The 25,327-nt window shown below is 39.1% G+C and overlaps 1 protein-coding gene across 1 annotated transcript in view; it reads right to left on the reverse strand.

Moving 5' to 3' along the window:
• Positions 1-25,327, reverse strand: part of LOC123020343 (vacuolar protein sorting-associated protein 13B-like) — a 56,961-nt gene that overhangs the window by 27,749 nt on the left and 3,885 nt on the right. Inside the window, exon 3 of the mRNA XM_044423918.1 lies at positions 22,133-22,276. Within this exon, the coding sequence (XP_044279853.1) occupies positions 22,133-22,276 (144 nt within the window). The remainder of the gene's footprint in view (positions 1-22,132; positions 22,277-25,327) is intronic.

Genomic DNA, 25,327 nt, shown 5'->3' on the forward strand with positions numbered 1-25,327 from the left:
GTTTGTATGAGCTGCCAGCTGTTGCGAAAATACTGGAATACGTAGCTCCTGCCACTGTAGCATATGAATATTCTCTAGGAGAAGCAATAGGCCTGTAGAAGGTTAGGGCACTTCAAATGTCAAGGGAGTGCAGTGCTGTTTCAACTGGACTCAACAGGGAGGTGAAGGAGGCTGGTAGAACGACGTCCTCATTCAGTGTAAGACAGAGCCCACCTTGGAAAGGAAGAAAGGGGTTTGGCCAGACTACTGTTTTATCCTTGCAGAAGGTAAGGTATGGTGGGCCCTCTTTCCAAGAGAGCACGTATAGGTCTGTTGTTGTCATGGGTTCAAAGGACTTCTTTGTGAAAGCTTGGAGGATGATCCAAGGCCAGTGTCAGTGGTTGGATCAGTGAGGTAAAATTCTTGACACCCCAGACAAACTGGCAACTGAGGGGCTGAGAAAAGGTGGTGAGTCCCTGAGTCGAGGTATTGAAGGGTGAGATCACAGCCACATAGACATGGTCTTGAGACTATGTTGGAACAGAGTTCAGGAAGAGAAGTATTTGCCATACTGGACAGCTGAGCAGTTCAAATCTGTGCTGTTCAGCAAAGCTGAAGAAGGCCTTCCACATGGTATGGTAGGAACACTTTGTGGTGGGTTTCAGTGCTGCATCCAGTATGCACTGAAGGCATACCATTGACCAAGTTGCCTGTGTTTGAAACAGAAGCTAGATTCTCCAGACTGTGAGGCAGAGCATGTGGACTTTTGGATGGAGGACCTTCCCCTTGATCCCAAGAGATTATGTCAGGTTTGAGTGGGAGAAGGAGACATCTGTGGCTATCATGAGACACAGCCCAGGAATGAAGGGGATCCTTTTGAAAAGATTGTGGCATCTGGTCCACCACCAGAAACTTAGAAACATAGAAACAGAGTGAGTCAGAAGGAGCTTGCCAGGCCATCTAGTCTAACCCCCAGTTCCAGTCAGCTCCACTCATGACAGGCTTACCCTAACCCTCAGCCTGGTTCTTTGTGGGTTGATGGTCAGATCAAAGGAGGTGATGAACCAAATTTGGAGGGTGTGCATGTGGAGTCTGGCCAGTGGGACAACTGTAGCTTGGCTTCCCTGAGGCTGAGAACTTTCTGGCCCCATGAATCAGTGGTGGTCAGGCAGATGAGGAATTGGTATACCTCTTCCATCAGGATAGACACTCTGGTGTTGGATAGGTAAGCGCTTGCTGAGATGGAGAACAGGTGAGAGGGTCAACTCAGAGGGGAGTAAGATTTTTCTAGGTTTATGCAGAGTCCCAAGCAAGATGTCAGGTTTCATGCAGTGTCAGTGTCATGTGCTGAGGCCCATCCTGGATGGGGCAGCAATCAACCAATCATCTAGGTACAGGTAAACTTGGTCTCCATGAAAGCGGAGGTGAGCACATACTACATTCATTTTGTGAGTGCCCAGAGACCAAAGAGGAGGACCTTGGCCTTGAAGGTCTCATCCCCAATGGAAAATGGAGGGAGCACTTGTAGGAGTCCTTGATGCAGATGTGAAAGTAGGCATCCATGGCTTCAAAAATTTCAAAATATTACATGTGTAATCACAGTGTAAAATAAATTTTTAGGGGTGGGATGGGAGGCAGAAGATAGAAATATACCTGAGCACTGAAGAGGCTCATTACTCATGCACCCTTTTCTCCTTTTGAGTCCATTCTTGATTCCTCCCAACCTGAGATAGGAAAACTAGGGAAAGGGAAAGGAAATGGACCATACCTTTGGTTGATCAATTTTGCCTAGGACCACTTGGCCCTAAACCATAGTCAACCCGGTCAAACCTTGGTACTTCCCTTCATAAGTCATAACTAGAGACAAGTAGCATATTTAAGTGGCTTAACATGAAATAAAATGTGCTGGATAATGTACAAATCAAATAACTGAAAACAAGATTATTTCAGCTAAATGGTTGCCAATAATAATAGCAAAAGCTAAAGCATAGCCCTGAAAATATAGACATTTGGAAAAATAATCTTCAGTACTTTAAAAGGCTTAAAAGGTTTTGATGCTATTCTGAAAAACTATAAATCACAAGGTGGCACATTACACACTGACTTCAAATGGTACTAGCCTATGAGTATGGATCAGTATGGGCTGCAGTAAAAACCTAATGCTCATCTAGCATCTTACGAAGGCAGGGGGGAGTTCCTTCTTCTCCAAGCTCAAATTTGGTGTTCATCCTTTTAACACATTGGATTGATCTGGACAACACAACAAGCCACACTACTTAAAATTTATTTATTTATTTATTTATTCATTCGATTTATATCCTGCCTTTTTCCTACAAAGCGCTCAAGGCAGCTTACATCTCCTCCTCCATCTTATCCCCACAACAACAACCCTGTGAGGTAGGTTGGGCTGAGAGTCTGTGACTGGCCCAAAGTCACCCAGTTGGCTCCATGGCTGAGCAGGGACTAGAACCCAGGTCGCCTGAGTCCCAGTCCCATGCTCTTAACCACTACACCACCCAGGGCCTATAATGTGCCCAAGGGATATCAGGCTGCATTGTACAGCAGTATGGGTAGTTTCTGACAGCTTTTCCAAAGATTCCCTGGGACATCTGTGCACCTCGAGAGAAAGTTGAGCAGTGGGGCTTGGATCCTGGCATAGAGTGGTTACTCCTTGGACCTGAAGTCTTTAAAAAATCTGAAATCCATTGTAATACTGATTTGAAGCTGATGGTAGAAATACTCAATCCATTGTTGTGCTGACTGAAAGTTGATTTGGGGAAGATACAGTCAAACAATGGCCTTTCATAAGAAAATGACCTTGCCAATTTTTGCATATGAAGTCAGGAGATCCAGTCTCAGATCTCACTCTTGGTTAGGCCTGAAAGTCCTAGTTGCAAAGAGCCTTGGCCTTTTAGATTTCATCAACCAAAACAACAATTGTGGGAATCAAGGGTCTTTCCTTGTTTGTCAAACGATATAAAAGCAAAGAAGTGGAACAGATGGATCTAAGATAGAAATATTGAAGTAAAAGATCTAATTCTGAAGAAATCACATGGCTCTATGACCACCACAAGGCCTACTGTTGCAATATATTAATTGAATCCTGACACTACTGGTGGGAAAGAATTCATTTTCTAAGGCAGTGAATCATGAAGTCATTTCATTTACTGTCCCCAAAATAGCTCACATCGGTCTTCTCTTTCTCTCCCCACCCCCAAAAGTTGGTTTCAATTACACCATTAGAATGTGATGTGGGTCTCTGCTAGTTACCACAGTCTCAAAAAGAATGCACAGTTTTTAGTTTTTGATTTACTAAGGACAAAGCAGTGGTTACAACAATTTTTGAGTGGCAAATAAAACTACAGTTTATTAGCCCCATGGAAAGCCAATTCCAAAATGTTTAAAACAAAATAGAAAACATTATATTTTTTGAAACATTTTCCAGAGAAGCCCAGTACAGCATTTGATTTAATCTTACGAAAAACTTTATTTTTTCTATCCTTTGTACATTTACCTGCATTCATTCTTAAACTTATTGGCCAATCAGGTTACAAAAAGAAAACTGCAATTTGATTCTTAAAATTCCAGGTAATGATGTGCTTTTATCATTAATAGCCAGTACTTAACTGCCTCTACTATTGAAACTCTTAGATTTTACCATGAGAAAATGTCTCTCAGCAAGACTAGCAAATTATTTCTTTAATGACAGACAACACAGCTAGTTAGAGATTGCCTAGAAGCTACATGGGTGGACTGGCACTTCTTCCCAATGACAAAAGAAAATCCTACACATATTTAATGTTCTAACTGTGAAAGCACTTCCCTAGGCAAACCCCTGGTGAGTTATATCACAGGATAACACAAATGTGCATGTATATGTTAATACATATGAAGTAGCTCAATTATTTCCCTAAAAGTAAAATCAGTAATATTACTACCAGGCAAATCCTGGTTTGATAGCAAATTCTTTAAATAACTTTAAACCATCATTTTCCAGAATAGGCATCATGGGAAACTATGACTTAGAAACTATTATATCATCACCAAAGCCACCTGCATCAGGAAAAAAGGACATGTAGCCATGGCTCCCCAAGCTTGTGCCTTCCAGACACACTTGGACTGCAACACCCAGAATTCCCAGTCAAGTTTCAGTCTGGATCCAGCTTTTCGCATGGTCAGATGGTTCTCCCATTTCACAAGAAGAATGCTACTTTGATTTATGCTGTTTTGTAACCTATCAAGTTTTAATCAAAGGACTATGTGTCTAAAGTCTCATCTGAGTGTGCTGGAGAGGAAAAGATAAAAGACATGTGCATGACACTTTCCACATCCAGGGAAAGGCATGGAGGAAAGAAAGTAAAAATTAAAAGGGGGACTTAGAGCTTGGTGAGTGGATGGTCTCTGCCCCATTCTTGCTTAGTTGAGGGAGAGGGAAATCTGCTCCCAGACCAAATTAGGTTGCTCACCACTAGTTTATTTGACAAGAATCATCACATCTGAACTGGTCATTCCCTTCCCAAGATAAATAACAAAACCTTTTTAATTTTCTGCAATATCAAGTTTATCTTCAATATCCATTTATTCTTGCCTATTGACAAAAAACTAAAGATAAATAGATTGATGCCTGATCTTCAACAATGGGTATACTCACAATTGTTTTAACAAAGATATTCATACTTTGACATTTCATAAATTTGCTAAACAATACACCATTACGTAATGTAGCACTCACCAACTGTTGCCAGTTGGGTTACTAGACATGCATTTCACAACAGGGAACTATGTAATGACAGAAAGAACCCTGAACTGAGTGAAGAATAAACACTTACTTCAATTAATTCAGAGATTAAAATCCCTACCCTTTAAGAGATTGTAGCTGCAAGGGCCTAGTGCTGGTAAAATGGCATAGTGCAGACTGGTGCGCCATAGATAAAATTACTCATTCCACTATTTATTATAATACATGAGGAAACTTTTAACTGTCAATTGAACCTGTAAATAGTACTTAAAACAGGATTTTAAAAAGCTTTAAAGCCAAGTCATGTTACAGATATTTTCCACTACAAAAATCTGTTGATTATACCCAGTATACAGCCACTATTTTTACTATACCAAAGTGTAACACATACCAAGCGCAACTCTTCTTTAACCTATGTACAAATGATGAAAAGTCAGTTCCTCTCTCAGATAAAACTTTAAATGCATTGCCTCATATTTTTTCACTGCAACAATCTCTACAAAATCTCTACAAAATATAATTGGACACTAAGGGGCAGAACTTGATCTGTTCTAAATTAGTGTAAATCTGGAATAATTCCAGTATAAATCACTGAAGATATTCCAAATATATACAAGAATAATAGGCATTAATCTTGGTATGAAATTCCTGAAAGCATGCCAATAAAGTAAATAAATCCCTTTCCAATCTGCCTGAACATAGATACACTGACTTCTTTTCTTGCTATAATCTTAAAACTCACAACCATTCAAAAGCATAGGACAATTACAATAATTTAAAAAAGCTAAATTACAAGTAAGATCTTCAAAAGTCATGTAAGTAGGAGCTAAGATTCAGGCAAATAAGAAAAGTGACTACCAACTTCTGCAGACGACATCAGCTCCCATCTAGCTGACTTTTTAAAAGATTAGTGTGCTTCCAATTTGCTTTTCCCATTTCTTATCTTAATAATTGGCATGCCAAAGCCTTTTTGACTTGGAAACAGATTTACATTTCTGGGGGTTCAAGTAGTTGTCTCCCCCTGGAGTCTATCCAAGGAGGACATGGATGCAACCTGTACTGTCCAGAACTGACTCCTGGGTTGGGAGGAACTTTCTGCTTTACTAGCCAATACTATAAGTACCTTGCAGCTTTTTGTCATGCTTAGTCCCACATGTCCTGTTGTCCCACTACCCAAGATAACAAAACTAGCTATCTAAGCAGAGACTCTCAAGACTATCCACTATGCCTTTTCCAGAGTTATTGGATGGACCAAACTGGTTAAAGTTCAGTTTTCTTTCCTCCCACCCTCCCTCCCTCCCTCCCTTCCAGGTAGCAAGCAAACTATATTCTCTACCAGAGAAAGCATAGAGAATAATCTCACAGTATCATATAGATACTCCTGTGGCAGCTCTCTAGTCCACTGGATCATCCCAATGGAAGGAGATACAAATCCTAAGGATCCCTGTGATTAGAGGGTCAAGACTACTCTCCACAGAGGCTTTGAGGCTTCAGCCACAGTTTTCAGTGACCAACTGCATCTTTGCAAGATATGATTATCAATGAACAGAGAAACTGGCAAGAGTGGAAAACATGCCCAATGTCAGGGAGGATTGGCTATATAAAATTGCCCTGATATGAACCCAATTATTAAGACACTTACCCAGTCCAACTGGAGTCTAGCACTACAGTGGTTAATGTGATACTAGAAGGAAACTTTGGTTGAGATCCTACAAGACTGATCACAGTTCACAATCCATTTGTTCATTACACTCAAACACTAATAAAATCAAAATCTAAAAATCCTATCAATACTTATTCACATGAGGTATAAATATGAACAAAGAACTCCTGTATTATTAAGAAGTACCATGCAGCCTTGGATACAACCATTTGGGATGCTTAAAGTGTAAAGTAAATGTAAAGGTTTCCCCTTGACGTTAAGTCCAGTCATGCCTGACTCTAGGGGACGGTGCTCATCTCCGTTTCCTAGCCGAGGGAGCCAGCGTTTGTCCCCAGACAGTCTCCGTGGTCATGTGGCCAGCATGACTAAACACCGAAGTGCACGGAACGCTGTTACCTGCCCACCGAAGTGGTACTTTTTCATTTACTTGCATTTGCATGCTTTCGAACTGCAAGGTTGGCAGGAGCTGGGATGGAGCAACGGGAACTCACTCCGTTGTGCAGATTCGAACTGGCGACCTTTCGATCAACCAGCCCAGCAGCACAGTGGTTTAAACCACTGCGCCACCTGCAGTCCCTGTACTCCTATGCGAATTTACTCAAGTGTTAGTCATACACTATTCCACGATACTTATTCCCTAGTAAAAGCATGTAGGTTTGCAGCCTGTTGAAAAGAAAAATGAAGAAATCTTCCCTAAGGGTTATGTAAATAATGATACCTTTTTTAAAAGAACCTGATTCAAATGAGTTCATTTGCTTCTCCAAAAAAAAAAATCTGTTATACTGTTCATAATATATAAGCTATTTAAACTTATAGGAATTTCTGGTAAACAGCTAAAAAGATAGTACAGCTCATACTAACACTCAACATACTACAGTTATTATTTCAAGAACGTATCAGCTCTTCATAAACAGGTTGAAACATATTCCATTTTAAGATTTCAGACTGCTACACAATGTAACATACTAATTAGAGCTCCAATACATCTGCAACTACATCTCCATGACCCATCAAGACAGCTGCACTCTTGTGGGACAGTGACATTTATGAATTCCTGACAAATGTATGAGATCCGAAGCTAAAGCATTATCATTTGAAGGGATCTAGCTACAGAATGCGCTCCCCTAGGAACTCAAACATTTGGAATTCAAGCAATTTTAGGACATATGGCAAAACCCTCTTCTTTGATAGAATTTCTTCCGACAAGAGAAATAAATTTAAATTTTAAGAAGATTCTAGACATTCTTTCCCAAGAGCAGCTTTCTAAAACTCAATAAAAGGAAATATGGGCATGATTCAGTAGAGCCTACCATGCAAGTATAGATGTGGAAATTAAATTGCTTAAGTACTGTGAACAATGGAGAAATGATGCGGTACAAGATTTCCTGCACAGAATTGCAGTTACAGCTAAGCCAATGGCAAGAAAATTAAGCCATCAAGTTGAGGAAACTTTATTTGGCTGTAATTTCTTTAACGTCTTCTACAGTTCTCAATTGCATATAGGGCCAAAACCTTTTCTTTAATAAAACTGACATATTGTGGCTGACATATTCACTAGCAAACTCATCATATGATGATTTTCTAGCATTTTAAAATAGATTGTTGGCAGCATAGTCTATAGCTCTGTGAAGAAGTTAATGGTGGATTTCTTAGTTGTGGTTAAGAAGGACCCTGTGAATGGCCTGGGAACACTTCATACTACAGAATTGCTGGGTGAAACTAAAGTGGATGGACCTGATCAATCTATTAGATGAAACATCACCAAGAACCCCTTGAAAACAATATAAGTAAAGCAAAATTTACTGGAAAGATAAAACCAAGGTATGGTTAAGAAATGGACAGCACAATAAAATATATGCTTTATCCATTCTGCTCTTCCCTTTTTGAAGCATAAATTTACTCCTGCAATACCTTATTGGGGTTAACCAGTACAATGGTTTGATTATCCTCAGTTAAGTAGGAATCCTGGCTAGTCCAAACTCAGCAATACTAATTACAACTTCCCACGTAACGGGAGATCTGAAATCAGTTTTAAATTATTGTTTTGGATCACGTGTTAAATGAACATTGCAGTTACCCTAAATGCTGCTGCCAAAGTAATGATGAACTATTATTAGGTTTAGCAGCAAAGCAGTATGTCTTTTTATGTTTCAGAAAGGAAAGAATGAAACAATCCCATGAATTCGATAACCCACTTGTTATTGCTTACCAACAGTCTACAGTGATATGTCTGCACTGGCCAAAAGAGAGGGAAATACCTAATCCATCTTAAGTGAACTTGATTACAACCTTACAGTACTGAACTAAAATTGTTTGCTTACTACATTTAAACATGATCCTATGGCTCTAAAAGGGAGAAAGGAAAATTATGCAAATTTTGCACTTCCCTGGGTACAAGATTTTTGCAAGCATATTTAAAATACTATCTCTCTCAGCACTAAAGCTCTACCTTTAACTTTTTATATGAAAAGACATTCATTGTTACATGTTATCCTTCTGCCATCAGGATAACAGGCTTTTCTATAAGTTGGTCTGTTGCTGAAGGGAGTTTTGATTGGTGTTGTTTCTTTTTTCGTTTTTAACATTATGTTTTAATTAATATTTTGTTTTTAACTTAGATTTTATTGTTAGTCATGCTGAATGATGCTTTTGATAGAAAAGTAAATATAAATCAGTATAGGCTTAATCCATATTTTAAGACAGTACATGGACACCTAAAGACTTGTAGAGAAATTTATATAACTAAATATTTTAATGTGGCCTTTCTGTATCTTCTTCATGTTGCTTTTAAGATATACAAATCTCTCACATTTTCAGGTTAAATAATACTCTTGAAAATTTCATTTTTCACATGTGTTTCAGATTTTGTCTGTTTGTAAGGACTTAAGCAGATAATTATACTTTGAATTGTTCCCTCCTTCATCCATAACTTTGTTCAGTTTCTGTTGCTGATTTTGTTTGCTTTTCTTTTTGGATCATACTTTGTGCCACTTTTAGTTATCCATTGTAAATTTATGGCTATTCTTTTTTTATTAGAGTAGTGAATCAAACAGTTTCCTGCTTTTCATGTAATCTTTTTCAACTTCCAATGACGTTCTCTCTTCTATCTGGAAAATTTTTCCTAGTTTCATGCCTCATAGAATTCTATAAAGTACAGCTATCTTAGAAATGTAAATTAATACTTGTAAATTCTGTGATGCTTTAAAATACTGGACAAATACTAAATGGTGCTGAAGCGGAAATATGTTAATATTAGTATAATCCCAACAATCTACTGGCCTCATCACCCACCACATACCCCTGTCATAAAAACACTCTTTACCACCTCAAAACCCAATTTTAAAAGAGACTTAATAGTTTTATGATTAGCCGTCAAACCCCTAATTTTGCAGAAAGGGGGCTGATTGCATTTCGGCACTTTGCTGATCAGTTAGGGTTTTATTGTAAATGGCACAAATGAAGAAGCTATATACATGGGCAAAGGGCTCGTGCATATCTCAGCTTAAGGTGATCGGTTGAACACATTTCGACAGTCTGTGAAAGTTGGTAAGGAAAGTGAGAAGGGGCATAAGGTGAAAATTACAATTGATCAGAGATTGGGATCTGCTATGTGGTTATTGTATTGCCCAACATCAAAGCAAATCTGCGGAGCCATTAATTTGATTGAGGAGGAAGTGACAGCTATGTGGATTCAAATAGTTTTACATTTGTTTTGAACGCTATTTAGCCCTGCAAGGAAAAACCCATGCTGTACAACGCTGTTTTTTTCCTCTGAGAGGCAAGTAGGAACAGTCAAAGATTGTATATAATTTCAGATGGAGAAACACTGCAGGAGGAAAAGTGTAACTGCCCGAAAAAGGAGAGCCTCCTTTATCAAGCTAGCAGAGGGCTATTTTGAGTAAAAAATGAGAATATTGGGACTCTTAATAATCAATTTCCTGAATCACATCTACTCTGGCCCATACATTTCTTACTGACTCTAAGGAGCTGTGTGAGCAATGTAGAAAAGCTGAGTGAATTATGGAAAGAAAAGGGTTCCCAAGGATTATTTTAAAAACGGGGGAGCTAAGAAGCAGGGTCAGTGCCTTTAACACAGATATTGTTAGTATATGATTCATCTGTCCAATTGAGTGGTTCCACCCCCTCTGGAGGGGGTTGCACTCATCCTGAAAGATAAGGCACACAGCTCGTGGGTGCTTCTGGACGATCATTATCACTGGAAACCCAGCTGGCCTTGGCAGACAAGAGTGTCTCTTCTGAGCTTTGGCTGATATACCAGCTGAGACCATAAAGAGGCAAAGATAGTCTGGTAATAGTTGTCCATGCTCTGGTAACCTCCTGATAGGATTACTGCAAAGCACTGTACATGAGGATAACTTTGAAGGCATAATAGTCCTATGTTATTATGGTTGTTTTATAGATTCCTATGCTATTTACTCTTCCATGGAATTTTAGTTTTTTAACTGTTCATAATCTGCCCAGAGAACATTAATTAGTGAGTGAATTAGAAATGTAGTTTTAATACATAAAAATTAGGCTGTTCACATGACATTAATAAACCATGGTGGTTTGTTAACCACCGTAATGCATTCTAGTCACATGCCAGCTGGCTTCCTTAATTACTCCTTTAAGTGTGGTTTGTCATGATTTCTGAACCCACCTAAGGAGAGTGGAGTGCAACAAACCACACAAAAGCTGTACAGCAGACTGTGGGTTCTGAGTGGTTTGTCAACTATCCCAACCAAACACCCTCACTGGGTTCAGCCATCAAAACAACCTATACCTAGCAAAGGTAAAAAGCCAAATTAGTATGCACACATGGCTTATTAACCAGCCTTGCATTGTGTAAACTTGGTCAATACATTAAATATGCAAATGTATTTAATGGGCTGCTTTTTTATTTAAAAATAGCACCCACAGAAGAAGGAGCCTAAACAACACTGGGACCATAACATGTCAGAAAGGAGGCTTAATCATCACCCCCTGCCCCGCAAAGACAATTCAGCTGGAGAGGAAAGCTGCTATTCAAATCAAACTTTAAAAACTTGGTCCCTTGTGGACTGTCAGGGCAATTACTTTACCATATAAACAGAATGCATGAGGGTGCAGAGACCCCAAGTAATAAATGGACACAATAAAGAAACCTCCCTTAACATTGTTCCAATTGTTTGTTTTGCTCTTTTGGGGACCTATGGAATTAAAAGATAAAGCAATCCAACCTTACTCAGCCCCAGTTCTCTCTCTTCCTGAGTTATGCCTCACAACAAAATGTACCATTGATTCCCACAAATTTCAAAGTGGGAAGTGCATGAAGTGCCTGATCCTGCCTAATCTTGGAAGCTAAGCAAAGTTGGGCTGGGTTGAAATCTGGCTAGGTGACTTGAGTCCTGCACTGAGCAGGCAGTTAGACCTGATTGCTATGCCCCTTCCAACTGTATAAATCTATGATTAACAGATGCTATGATTGGTTTCAGAGTTAGATTATCTTCTCCCTCATCTCTTTTTGATAGTCAGTTTCTTACCCCATACTCCACTTCCCAGCAGTGATACCAGCAGTAAAACTGGTGGGACTGCACACGCAGATCTTGGAGCATAAGAACAAGTGAGCAAACCAAGCGAAGGAAACCAGTATCCTAGAAAGCAAAGACTTTCTGGCTTGCCCAGCAGCCTGTTCTCATTCCATGAGTACCTAGGACCCTATACCACTACAAAGTTCAAGTTCTTTTGAAATTGTATGCAACAATTTGAAGTACCATCCAGTTCACCATGTCTCCTGTCACTTTAAATTAACAGATCATATACCTCCCTATTAAGCACTGGACTAAAGCTCTATTTTCAGGTTTTCACTCCAGGATGCTCTTAAGCACACCCTTCTATTCTCCTATTTCCTTCTTTCTTTGTTCTTTCGTCCTCCCACTTGCATGGAGACAAATTACTTTCCTTGATCCAGGAATAAGGTGAGCCTTTTCTCCCAGCCCTCCTCACATTTTTTCCTCTCTCCCCAAAATGCTGGAGTCAATCTGAAATATAGTATATGATATATATCCCAAGTATGATATATTAAGGAATGACAAGTTTGTCATGCTTGATTTCACTTAGGTTCTCATTTTTTTATCATTGTAAAGTTCATGATGTCTCATTTCTGCACTGGATTTTGACTTATTTTTTTACCTGCATGACATGAAAGAATATGAACTTTTGTGTGCATTTTGCAATGCACTTTTTAAAACTATGCATATGTTGGAGTGCTTTTCAAAATATACTCTTTTTTTTAAAAAAATCCTGTGAACAGAGCATTTGTATATGCAGTCTTTCATATACATGCATGTTGGCACACAATTCTATGAACTTTATCAAAAGCTGTCATATTACACAGATTCTGCTGGTTATATTCTACTTCATAGTTTGGCACAGTAAGTTAAAATTTATGCTAAAATTTATCAAATTTCTCAGTTGTTCTAATGATAATCTAACCTTACAGCACACCCCATATATATATCCACTCAAAAAATTCCCATTTCTATACACAGAAATGTAACTTTTAGGGCTATATTTCTAAGTTCAGTTAATTACTGAGCTAAACACTTACCTATTAACTGTTTTTTCTGCAAAGTTCTTGGCTCAATGCTATTTGCTTTCTTATAGCATGGGTCCTCAAACTATGGGCCAGATCCGGCCCGCCATGGCCATTTATCCGGCCCGCCTCAGAGGTTAACGCACCAAGTGCGCACCTGTGTGCCCGCTGCCGCCCACCTCACCCCCCACGTGGGAAGGCAACAGCTTGCTCACGAAAATATCGTTTTGAACTCGCTTGGAGAAAACGATCTCCAAGCAAGCAAGCCGCTGCATTGCATGCCCACCGCTGGATCGCGGTGCATGCCCGCCCTGCCTTACCTCCCTTCCCCTCGCCGTGTGCACCCCCCCGCCCCAACACACCTGCATGCCCCCCGCCCCCGCCGACACCACCTTTCCGGCCAGCACCCAGCACTGGCACCTTTCAACTGTCCCCCTGTTGAAAAAGTTTGAGGTCCTCTGCTTATAGAAAGTAATAAAAAACCACTGGTTGACTATAAACAAAAATACAGATTTTTGAAATTGTAGCTCAAATAGATAAACCTATTAACTAATCAGATTTACTACTTAACAGGCAAAACAATAAATATGAAAGCTTGTTTTGGTGATACTATGTATTCTATCAGAGCAAAGAGGTACATGTATAAATTAACTTACATTAAAACATTTTAAAATGTAAAATATATATTTAAAATGTAGTAAAGTTTAAATGCTAGTATCTAAAGCTCTTAAGGGCAGATGGGGACAAGAAAGGCTTGGGAACGAGTAATGTCGAAGGAGTTCTTTGTCATGAAATGAATTGGATTTATAACTTCCTAAATATATATTCAGAAAATAAAAAAGGCTGCTTTCATTTAAATTCTTATTATTACAAAGATAAATCCTGTCATTGGCATAAATCCAAATGTTACTCTCCAAGGGTGTAGATACCATGGAATAATTTGTCCAAATGTCAGTTGTAATTTTCAAAACTCCTTTCCTGCTATAGATTCTTAAACATCTGTAACAAATACTTGTTTTGAGAGTGCTTTACATTTGTGACATTTGACCTTTTGCTGTATGCACTACAAAATTCAAGTTTCAAATACCATGCAAGCAGGAAATCTGATCATTCCAGCAGTAGCCATCTGCATGGTCCAATATCAAATATTAGTTCTGGGTTGCACAAAGTCATGTGTTACAAATCTGTTTCTTCAGCTTCTATAATTAGTTGTAATTTGCTGTTTCTAAAATGCGTTTCTTATGGGACATCTGGCTTCTAAACTTCTACCTTAGCACTGAAAAAATATTTAGTGTTCTCAATATATCACATGCATACATATATATGATATATGGTACTGTATGGGTGGCATAACTGGTGCCAGACTTTTTAAAACATGCATTGATTCTCATTATGTTGAAAAATTAAAGAATCAAATTTATGCAAAAATGTCTCAAGAGTATTCAGCTATTACATACAAGCTTATTAAAGAGATTAACCATGTCAGAGCATTTCACATCCTGAATCAACCTTGCCAAGCTCACATTGCCTTGGCATAAGTGAGAAGAAAAAGACTAATTTTCATCCCGTCCTACCTGTTCAAGAGGGCACAGCTTATTTCTCTCCCATTACAAGCAATGTGAAAAAAAATATTTACACCAGCTCTGAAGTATAGTTTGGACCCTGCACATCCAAAAACTCCTCCAGTATGTCTATTCCATGGATATGGTCCATTCTTTCCTTTTGTTCTACCTCTCCTAGAAGAACTCTGACATTAAGTAAGTGGTACAGAACTTTTCATGAGACTGAACTCAAAGCTTAAGCAGTACCACAATAGATGACATATATATGTGCAGCAACATTGGTCATTTTCAGAACAGAAAGCAAGATGCAGTCATACCTAAAATTGTAAAACATGTTTTCAATGTTTCATGTTTACAATGACGATATGATGACTTCTTGGTAAATCCTTGATCTAAAGATGCATACAAGAAATTGGGGAGCACATGGAAGTGGAATCCCCATGCCACAGACTGGAGATTTGCCTCAGTGCTGCTAGCCACTGTGGAGATTCTATCTGGGAAGGGAGTGGTGCACCTGATTGACAATCAAAGAGATCCTGCAAATAGCAGCCAACTATGCTTTACTACTGTTTCTCATTCACCATGGACAGGACATTTGACCCTCTACTAGAAATCATTTCCCCATAAATAAGTAACCTCACAAAATGGTTTCTGTGCTGCACAGAGAGCTGCACTGCCCTTCCTTGAGTATGGGCACGCATAGCTATTCACTGGATAGTGGGAGGTATTAATGTATTTTAATGTATATTCTTAATTTCTCCAAGTCCTGGATTGTTTGAGAGATAGATTAGAATCTGCAGAGAGATGAACCAGATTAGTGTACTGCCCATTCTTGATTTCTTGACTTGGTTGTGATCTTGTAACATTAGAAGTTTATTTAAACTTAAAAGGTTACAAAACAGTAAAAATCAAAGTAACATGCTTTTTGAGATGTGCAAGAAGCATCCACCTATGTGAAGAGCGGAATCCAAACTGAAAATTCCCCTTCTTCCCTCCCTTTCAGAAAGATTCTGACTCTGATCTCAGGGTGGCTACTGCTGCTTGGGGGCTAGAGGGTGGGAACATCACATACATCTTAAATGTTCCCTTGTCTACTAAGTCAAGGAACTCCCCGTCAATTTCCCCCCAACTCCAGTTCTGAAAGAACCTTCCAAGAAAGGTTGCGTCTCACTCTTTTCACTAGGTAACTTTGAAACTGCAAAGTCATCATCCACACAAACTCAGAATCAGATGAATCTGAGGTGACTGTAATCACAGAACACCAGCATTGGAAAGGGCCATCTGGCTCAATCCCTGCAGGACATCAAGTCACACCATCCCACTCTGATGACTGTCCAGTTTCTTGTTGAATAGATAGAATGGCTCTAGTGTGGGAGAACCCATGCTCTCTCTAGGCAAATGTTTCCACTGTTGTATTGCTCTGACAGTTAGGAAACATTTCCTGATATCTAGCCTGGATCTGGTTTGCTGCAACTTAAGTTGATTATTCCATGTCTTACAGTCAGGTATAAGCAAGAATGGATTTCGGCTTTCCTCTTTGTGACAGCCTTTCAGGTAGTTATAAACTGATATCATGTCCTCCCTCAGTCTTCTCAAGGCAATGTGTGAGAGCTGGGCCCCCTCTCTACAAATAAATTCTTTCATACTGTACTGTGGCTTTACATTGTTGGAACCTGCTTTGACTTCAGGGTATTATATCTGGGGTCCAGGACAAGGGATCACTAGAAGCCTCATACAGAACCCCAAGACCATAGAAGAAATAGTATGACTAAAGCTGTTAAAATGAATGGATGTAACCCACTATCTGCCAGTTACTTCCAGAACATATTTAAGATGCTAATTCTTGTTTTTATAGCACTTTATGGCCTGGAACCAGGAGTACTTCTTTCCTAGGTAAGCACATAAGAAAGACCATACTGGATCAGACCAAAGGTCCATCCAATCCAGCATTTTGTCCACAAAGCAGCAACTAGCTGTACACACAGTAAATTCCATAGTTTAACTATATGCTGTTTGAACAAGTATTTTCTTTTGTCTGTCCTGAATCTCCCACCAATCAACTTCATAGGATGATCCTGGTTTCTATTAATATGGGAGAAAAAAATGTCAACCCTTCCACTTTCTCCACACAATGCATAATTTTGAAAACCTGTATCTTAATTCCCCTTACTCACTATTTTTCTAAGCCAAACAGTCACAGTTGTTCAAACAAGGGAAGGATGTTTGGGGATGAGAATCCATTGGATTCCCCGAGCTTCGCTCCCCAGGATTCACAGGGCACTTGCCAGGGATTGAACTCCTGACATGCTGCACAAGCAGTGTCCCTCTTCCATGTCACCTGCAGAAGCCTTTTCGCTGCTGCATCTGATGCAGAAGAAGGTTGCTGATTGTATAACCTTCATTCCACATACATTCATGAACTTTTCACTGAAAGCCACTTTTGTGTTGCTAGATTTCAACGTTCTACCAAGTAACTGAGATTTGGGTTCCAAAAGCTCATGACTACATTTTCCCCACATCACTGGACCACATGGACCACAAACACTGACTTCACTCAGCACTGCCTAAAAACATCTTAATGCTTTAACTTGGAATCTTGCATTGAGTAGAATGTTGGACTCAACAGCCTTATGGAACCTTTTCAACCTTACCATTTTATTCCATGAGATACCATGTGACATTCACAAACTTTACACCAAGCAGGCAATTTACAATGCTGTCTACATGCCCATCACACACCCAGCTATTTATAGTTCTAATGACAAAACCTCCTACTACCCCAAAGCAAGAGGATAATTCCTCATTTTCCAAGGAACGAATCCCTTCTAAGTGATTGTTTCCCTCTTCCTTGGAACGATGCCCTCCTTCCTTGTTATCTCTACAGCATGACAACAGAGGAGCTGTCACCTTGGAATTGGGACACTGCTATTCGCTACCAAAGGTCTGCTCAGTCAACCTCTCTGCTTCTCCAGGTGAGTGACTGACTTTAAAGAAGCAGATTTGTTGCTTAAAAGTCAGCAGCTTAACAATGCTTAAAAATCAAGAAACCTAGCACATGTCCACAACTTCTGTCTAGCAGGCAGAAAATCACACATGTGGCACTCAGTGAAATACACTGGATAGCCCCAATACTCCAGCTGGCTTTCTACCTTCACAACTAGCCAGTGTGGTGTAGTGGTTAAGAGCATGGGACTGGAACTCAGACCACCTGGGTTCTAGTCCCTGCTCAGCCATGGAGCCAACTGGGTGACTTTGGGCCAGTCACAGACTCTCAGCCCAACCTACCTCACAGGGTTGTTGTTGTGGGGATAAGATGGAGGAGGAGAATGATGTAAGCTGCCTTGAGCCCTTTGTAGGAAAAAGGTAGGATATAAATAAATAGAAAAAAACTGGTATTATTGGGCTTCTTTACCTGGAAAATGTAGGTTGGGGGTTTTCTGAATTTTTACTGGGAGAAGGTGGTGGATTTATTTTTAGTTATTGCTGAACTTGTTTGTATCCTGAATCTTTACCTCTGAGGTTCCTCTACTTGGACAGCTCTTACTTAGACAGCTGACACTTTTGCAAGTCTGCCTTCTTATATAGGTCTAGGAAGGTTTACCCAATTGCTGCTGCAACCTCTCTGACTTGAGGGCCCTGCCTGAAAATTAAGTGAGGCTGTGGCTGAACTCCTGGTCTCCCTAGCCTCCAGTGAATGGAAATGTGCCAGTTCTGCATAGAGTGGTATCCTATACATCAATATCTAGTAGTGAGAATTTATTGCAAGTTTCTACTGGTATAAAAACAGTGGCAACAGCTGAAATAATTTTCTGACACTGCCCCATGATTGTGGAAACACCCCCTGCAAGAAATCTGACAAATATGGGGATATGGTGTGTTTAAGTATACTTTGAAAAACTTTTTAGATTACCTGTTGAGTACTGAAAATGCCTATATCATTGTTAGTCACTTCACTTCAGCATGAAATAGTTAGGATTTTTGCTTTTTATATGTAGATGCATTTGAGAAAGACACAAGTACTACATAGATAGCAGGAAAAGTATGCAAAATAACATGCAGTAATTCCTGCAATAGCAGTAGCAGAAACATCAAAATAGCAGGGGTAGATCACCCCTTTCTCTCTGCTGGAATCCTAAATATTTCAAGAATATTTAGGTTTTAGGTTTGGGAAAGATCAGCTGCTATAGACTATAAGAAACTTGGCTGCTATTTCCTACATTTGGCATTTTTTAGGAAACAGTAACTGGTTATTTTAAATTTTGTATTACTGAAATATGAATTGATAGTGTCGATGTTACTATTATTGAAGTTAATTCTATGGGTTGATTTTGTAATGTTGTTTTATTGCAACTGATTTATTTATCTACATTATTTCTGCACTGCTGTTTCTGTGCTGTGCCTTGTTTTAGGCAGTTCATGTAGGAAAGTACCATGTTAAAATTATAGCAATTTTACTAAAAAATGTTTAACATAAAACAGGACTCCAAAAGGAGATTCAGCTGACTAACATTTCAGCATCAACAGTTTTATGCAGTTATCAAGCAGTGTCCACTGTTTTTGCGATCAGCCTGTCCCTGGACTTTCTTCATGTTATAGGTTATCTTTCCTTCATTAAGTAGACTCTGAGGCATTTAAACTACTGGTATATGATTAGCCTTCCCAGTTGCTATTATAGCTCTTGTTAAAAGGAATGAAAATCTTTGTGCTCATTTGCAAGTAGCAGCATCACTAACATATTTTGCATTATCACTATTAATTTCAAAACATATACAGAATGCCTTTATAAGGGGCATGACTACTATTGTTGGGAAAATTTGAATAAATCCTGTCTGAAAAGCATTACTTCTGTGTGCCTTTGCATTGTGGGATCAAATCCTGTCTTCCTTCTCTAAACCAAGCTGTCACTGTTTAAAACGGCATTCCCCCAATCCTTTCTCTCACCTTTAGCTGTAAGCTACAGTAGACAGGCCATTTTAGTCCAAATATACATTGTAAATAGTCACTGTTGGAATTCAGTTTACAAGGAAGTATCTTTTGATAGCCCAGAGGCTCCATGTGCTCTGGCAAATTCAGAATGTCTAGAGTAGATAAGAGTCTTGAGTTCATGCATAGTTTCAGTAGCTTGAATTTACATGTCTAAGCAGACCTGGAGATGGGTTCAAGCAACTGAACTAAAGTGTCAATACGGGCAATTAGAAATATTGTAATCTCATTGTTACTGTGTGATTGACTGACATTTCTTTATCTGTTCTGTATGTGATGACCTCAGAATCTTATTGTAATCTCTGCATTCTGTCATCATTTGCCCTGTACCTGTATGTGACTGGGAGTGTATAAAAACTCTCTAGTTGTGTTGAAGTTGGCAGCAGAGTTCACTCTGCCTGTCCAGTAATGCATTATCGTGAGTATGAACCCGCGGGGAACCTAGGTAAAACAATAAAGCCTCATTTTTTTTTGATAGATCGAAAGAAAGGTAGAACGACAGAGAAACTTACAAGAATTATACGAAGTAGAGGAACTAACAGGAACAAGAAGAAAATACAGGGGCTATAACAACTGGGAGAACAATTGAGAAGAAAGAGGCTATACGAGCAATGGTCAGAGCGATGGCGAAAGCGGCACGAGGCACAGCGAACGGCGGTCACAAACACTGAACAAAATGGTGGACGCTCAGCTCTTTATAGGCCATGGGGGAGGGGGAGCGGAGCTTTTCCCGCCAAAAACTGTTAGCTTGTAATCTTCCGGCCAAAGGCACTACACAGGAGCAGCACCCCATATGTGTGATGCACAGAGGCCACGACGAAGAACAATAAAGCCTCAGATGGTCTGGATGCTTGGTCTTTCCCACGAACCCGAGTTTTATTCCCTCTTCTCAAATTGAGATTCCAGGATTCTGACACTATACAAGCACATATTTTACTCAGTAAAATGTATACACCACCAGCTGGGTACTTGTAACATTGAAGGGGAGCTTTAGTCAAATGACAGGTTCAGTTGAATAGTTATTATGTGCCCATTCCAATGAATGGTCAAATCTGAAACTTAGGACTGATGGCCATCCAGCTTCAATGTAGTAGTGAAGCTGGAACTAGCCACAGCATAATATACCATAATATAGTCATACTGCCTAAATTGCATGTTTCTTAGAGATGGCCCTTAATAGCTAAATTTTCCAGCTTTTGCGAGCATGAGTAAATATGGAAAGTACTTAACAAAATCTTAATCTGAAAAGGGGTTTTATTTAGAACTTAAGATGATAACACCTGAGACAGTTTCATCCCAAGGTTACCAAGAGAATTAAAATGCCAGAACCTCACTGAGTTTGAAAGTAATCGCCCTTCCTTGTTTATCCTGGTTAAACAGCTTCAAGTCTCCCAGCTGAAATATTTATTATAACTGCCATAGCTAGTATTGCTGATAACACTATTTTCCATAAGTTTGAAAATATCTCTTTGAAAGTCATCAAATCATGTGACCAAATACTACATCTTATGAAAATGAGTTCCATAACTGTAGATTAAGGAAGTTCTACACATGTTACTTTAAATGAGAGATTGCATAAAAGTTGTCTCTGTAGTATTTGCAACTATCGTAATGTCTGGCTAAGAGGGATGGGAGAAGAGAAGGAAAATACTTCAGAGCATGCTATTGCAGCAAGCGTTTGGCCAGGAACAGCCACAATTAGGATTAAGATCTCGCGTCAAGTTTGCACTCAATTTATGATGTTAGGCAAGTCATTTTACTCCAAACCCCACTGCGTTGCCTTTTACAAAATAGATGTTGGTGTGCCAAATATGGAATGACTTGATGCTAGGGGAATAGAACCCACATTCATTCATTCATTCATTCATTCATTCATTCATTCAAAACATTTCTATGCCACCCCATTCGTCGAAGCCTCGGGGCGGCTCACAACATAAAATATAATACATAAAACAAATTAACAATATAAAATAAGTCGCCCTGGCCAGACATCTGCCTTGCATTCAAACAGTGACTTTTGGGTAAGTCCCACATCTCGGCCAAAATTCACTAGCAAGCGTCTCAGGGATGAGATGAGGGCAAGATAATAATAATGCTCCAAACAATCCAGTCCACCCAAAACATCTAGTCTTTGGGAAAATATAGCTTTCACTCAGAGATACCATTACAGGAAAAAGGAACTGGTGTTTGAAGATTAGTTACAAGACAAAAACAATAGAAGGAAAATTAACTTAAAAGCCATTAAAAGAACTAGTACAGAAAGAACACAGCACTATAATATTATTAGTACGAGTTTGCTCTTACATGACTTCCTTATCTTGCAACATTGATCATTCTCAACTTTAGTAAAAAGATCCATCTTTTTAGCTGACAGACAACTGAAAGTATTTGGAATATCATACTGTTCTTAAGATTTGTTACCTGGGCAATAAAATTATGTCAGCAAGAAATTCATTTGCAAGGAAAATACTGTAATGGAAAGAATAGCTTCAAACCACAATTTCACAACAGAACTAAAAGAACTTTCAGAACAACTGTAATACTGGTTTTCAATAAGGCAACTAATGCTTTAAAAGCTAGGCAATCAACCCAAATTTGCATACAAGAAAAAGTGTGATGTTTTTTCCCTTTACCTGAAGTCCATCCTTTAGTTTCAAAATGCACTCCATTGTATTGATTGTAATCACAACTGGCTCCGAACCAAGCTTTGTCCATGGTACATGAATGCGTAATTCATGAATATGTCCACTTAAAAATGTAAATGGTAATTTCAGCTCCTAGAAAACAAAAGTTTATATCAAATTACCAAGTTGGCTATTAAAACCCAATTCAAGTAAAACTGAACTGCTGAAACATATACTACAGTTATCAAAATGCAATTTGCCTTGCATTCTGTTAAGTTTTCCAACACAGTTATTGGTACATTTAACATCATTTCCCATATACTTAATTCTACCATTCAACATCTGGATCCTATAAACTTTATGATTTAACAGATTACAAGAAACAGACATGTAAGTGCTTAACAGTTGCTATCACTATCATCCATAATCACCACAAAATATGAATAGTCAAAGTACTGTCCTGCTTTACAAATAAGAACTGGTTCTTATATGGAAACAAAAATGATGGAGCCACATACATCGCTTTCATAATGCTGCTCTGTGTTAAACAGTGTTGTGATATAGTGTCTCTCTGGAAGCAACTCTGGGAACTGTAACTAGCAATGACAGTTATTTTCTGGGAGCAGGAAGAAGAGGATGGAAATCAGAAGCAGCATAGGTTTAAAAAAAGTATACAAAGTGGTTAACCCTCATCACCACACACAAATTCCTTGCACTATTCTACAATAACAAGGGAGCACTATGGTTCAGCAATAACACTGGGAACCTGCCACATATGAAGATTAATATCATTTCTCAAGATCAGGCTCAATACTCTTTCTCTGGATCAGAACCAGCATTTAAGATATATAGGGTTCATAGAACTACCTTGGCTCACGAACTTAATTCGTTCCATGACTCTGGTTGAGACCCAAATCGGTTGTGACCCAAGTCAAATTTCCCCATAAGATTCAATGTAAATTAAGTTAATCTGTTCTGTAACTATTTTTTTAAATCAGAAAAAATTGAAACAAAGTGACAAAGAACAACAAAGTAACAAAGTGCTGTACAGTACAGTTGAGAACACTAACTAAGGTGGGGGGAAGGTTATTGTTTTGAGGGAGAGTCCCCCTCCATAAGGACATTGGGGAGATCTCTTTCAGCTGTTTCCTCTCTTCTTTGTCTCTTAGCTGCAGGGTCAATTTTGGTGAAAAATCTGTCTAAAATCACTTGTTTTTTCCTGCACTGCATAACCCTCCAGAAATGAGACCACATTATCGTTCATCAGATTCAACACTGTTTGTTACAGTTATGTTGGGGTGGTGCTTCGCAAAGAAATCCTGGCACTCATTCCATTTTTTCATAATGGATTGTATCACATCACTGCTAACCTCCTCCCTGTCTTCCTCAGTGGAATCCTCCTCAGCAAGTGCCTTCTGCTGCTCACTCTGGAGTTCAACAAGTTCTTCTGTCATCAGCTCCTCTATGTCTTCCCTGCACGAACACAACTGCAATCGTGGCCATCTCCCCACTCGGGGGGGGGGGGGTGAGGAGATGGCCGCGATCTTGGTTGCCACCCAATGCAGAGTTCGCGACCCAAGTCAAAATTTTCATGAATTTTTTGTTCATGACCCGATTTGGTTGTGAACCAAGGCGTTCGTGAGCCGAGGCACCACTGTACCACTATTATGAATAGCAATGTTATGTGAAACATCTGAAAGGATGAAATAGAAGAAAACTCCAGTCCTGACCCTGAATTCTCCAATACTTCAAGAGGAAATGACAGTGAAAAAAATACAAATATGAATAAAAATTAGTTGTGTTCTTAATGTCCCTCCACTCCCTCCCTCCACTGTCATAATGACAGATATCAGTCTCTCTCTGTACACACAACACATACAAATATGAAAGAGATATGTTCAAAATGCTGAATGCAAATCAGAATGAGAGAACTGACAACTCAGGTAGACCTAAAGCTGCTGTAGTAGAAATAAACAATAAGTCAAACGTCCATTTTGTTATGTTCTCATTTTTGTTGATAAGGTGTAAGAGTAACATTGTATAAAGTAAGTCAATGCCACAAGATACAGCTGTAAGGTTAATAAGCAGCTGGCTCAACTTTAACAATATTTTGAAAAACAAATGGTACTAACAACAGCTAGAAGTACTTTCCATCAAAGTTGAATAATATATAGGCTATGTCTGTATGAAGTCTGAATGATTTGGATCATTTTAACTGAATGTAGAAATAAATACTTTTGTTTCAGATGTATTCCACTGAATACACTGCTGAAATGCAAATCAAGGAAATTACAAACACTTGTATACTGGAAAACACTAAGTTTTATTCTGAAGTTCAGAATGAAGAAACCATTTTGCCCGATGTATACAAACATTTATATTTGTTAAAGAAAAAAAACTGATATGAGAAGCTAGTCCAAAATCTTAAAATATACTCCAATTTTACAAAGTATGCTAATTTGTTCTGTGCAGAATTAATATCCAATAATGACAAGTAAGCTCAAACTCCCCTTCACTGCTTTGCCAAGGTGAAGGGGCTTGTGTAGCACAATGAAGCTATGAGCTATGCCGTGCAGGGGCAACCAACACGGACAGGTCATAGCAGAGAGCTCTGACAAAAGCTAATCCATTGGAGAAGAAAATGGCAACTCACTCTAGTATCATTGCCATGAAAACAGTGTCAAAGCCAAAGGGACAAGTCAGTTGCGGATTTATCTGGTGATGAAAGGAAAGTTTGATGCTGTAAAAAACTATACTGCATAGGAACCTAGAATGTAAGATCTATGAATCAAGGTAAGCTGGACGTGGTCAAACACGAGATGACAAGACTGAACATCGACATCTTGGGAATCAGCAAACTAAAATGGACAGGAATGGGTGAATTTATTTCATATGACCATCATGTATACTACTGCGGGCAAGAATCTCTCAGAAGAAATGGAGTAGCCTTCATAGTCAATAAAAGAGTAGGAAAAGCAGTACTGAGGTACAATCTTCAAAATGACAGAATGATCTCATTTCAAATCCAAGGCAAACCATTCAACATCACAGTTGTTCAAGTCTATGCCCCAACCACCAATGCCAAAGAGACCTATAACACCTTCTAGAACTAACACCAAAAAATGATGTTCTTATCATCATGAGGGATTGGAATGCTAAAGTGGGAAGTCAAAATATAACTGGAATAACAGGCAAGTTTGGCCT

Source organism: Varanus komodoensis, unplaced genomic scaffold (genome assembly GCF_004798865.1).
Source record: "Varanus komodoensis strain SLA01 unplaced genomic scaffold, ASM479886v1 scaffold14_1, whole genome shotgun sequence".
NCBI classification, from domain to species: Eukaryota; Metazoa; Chordata; class Lepidosauria; order Squamata; family Varanidae; genus Varanus; species Varanus komodoensis.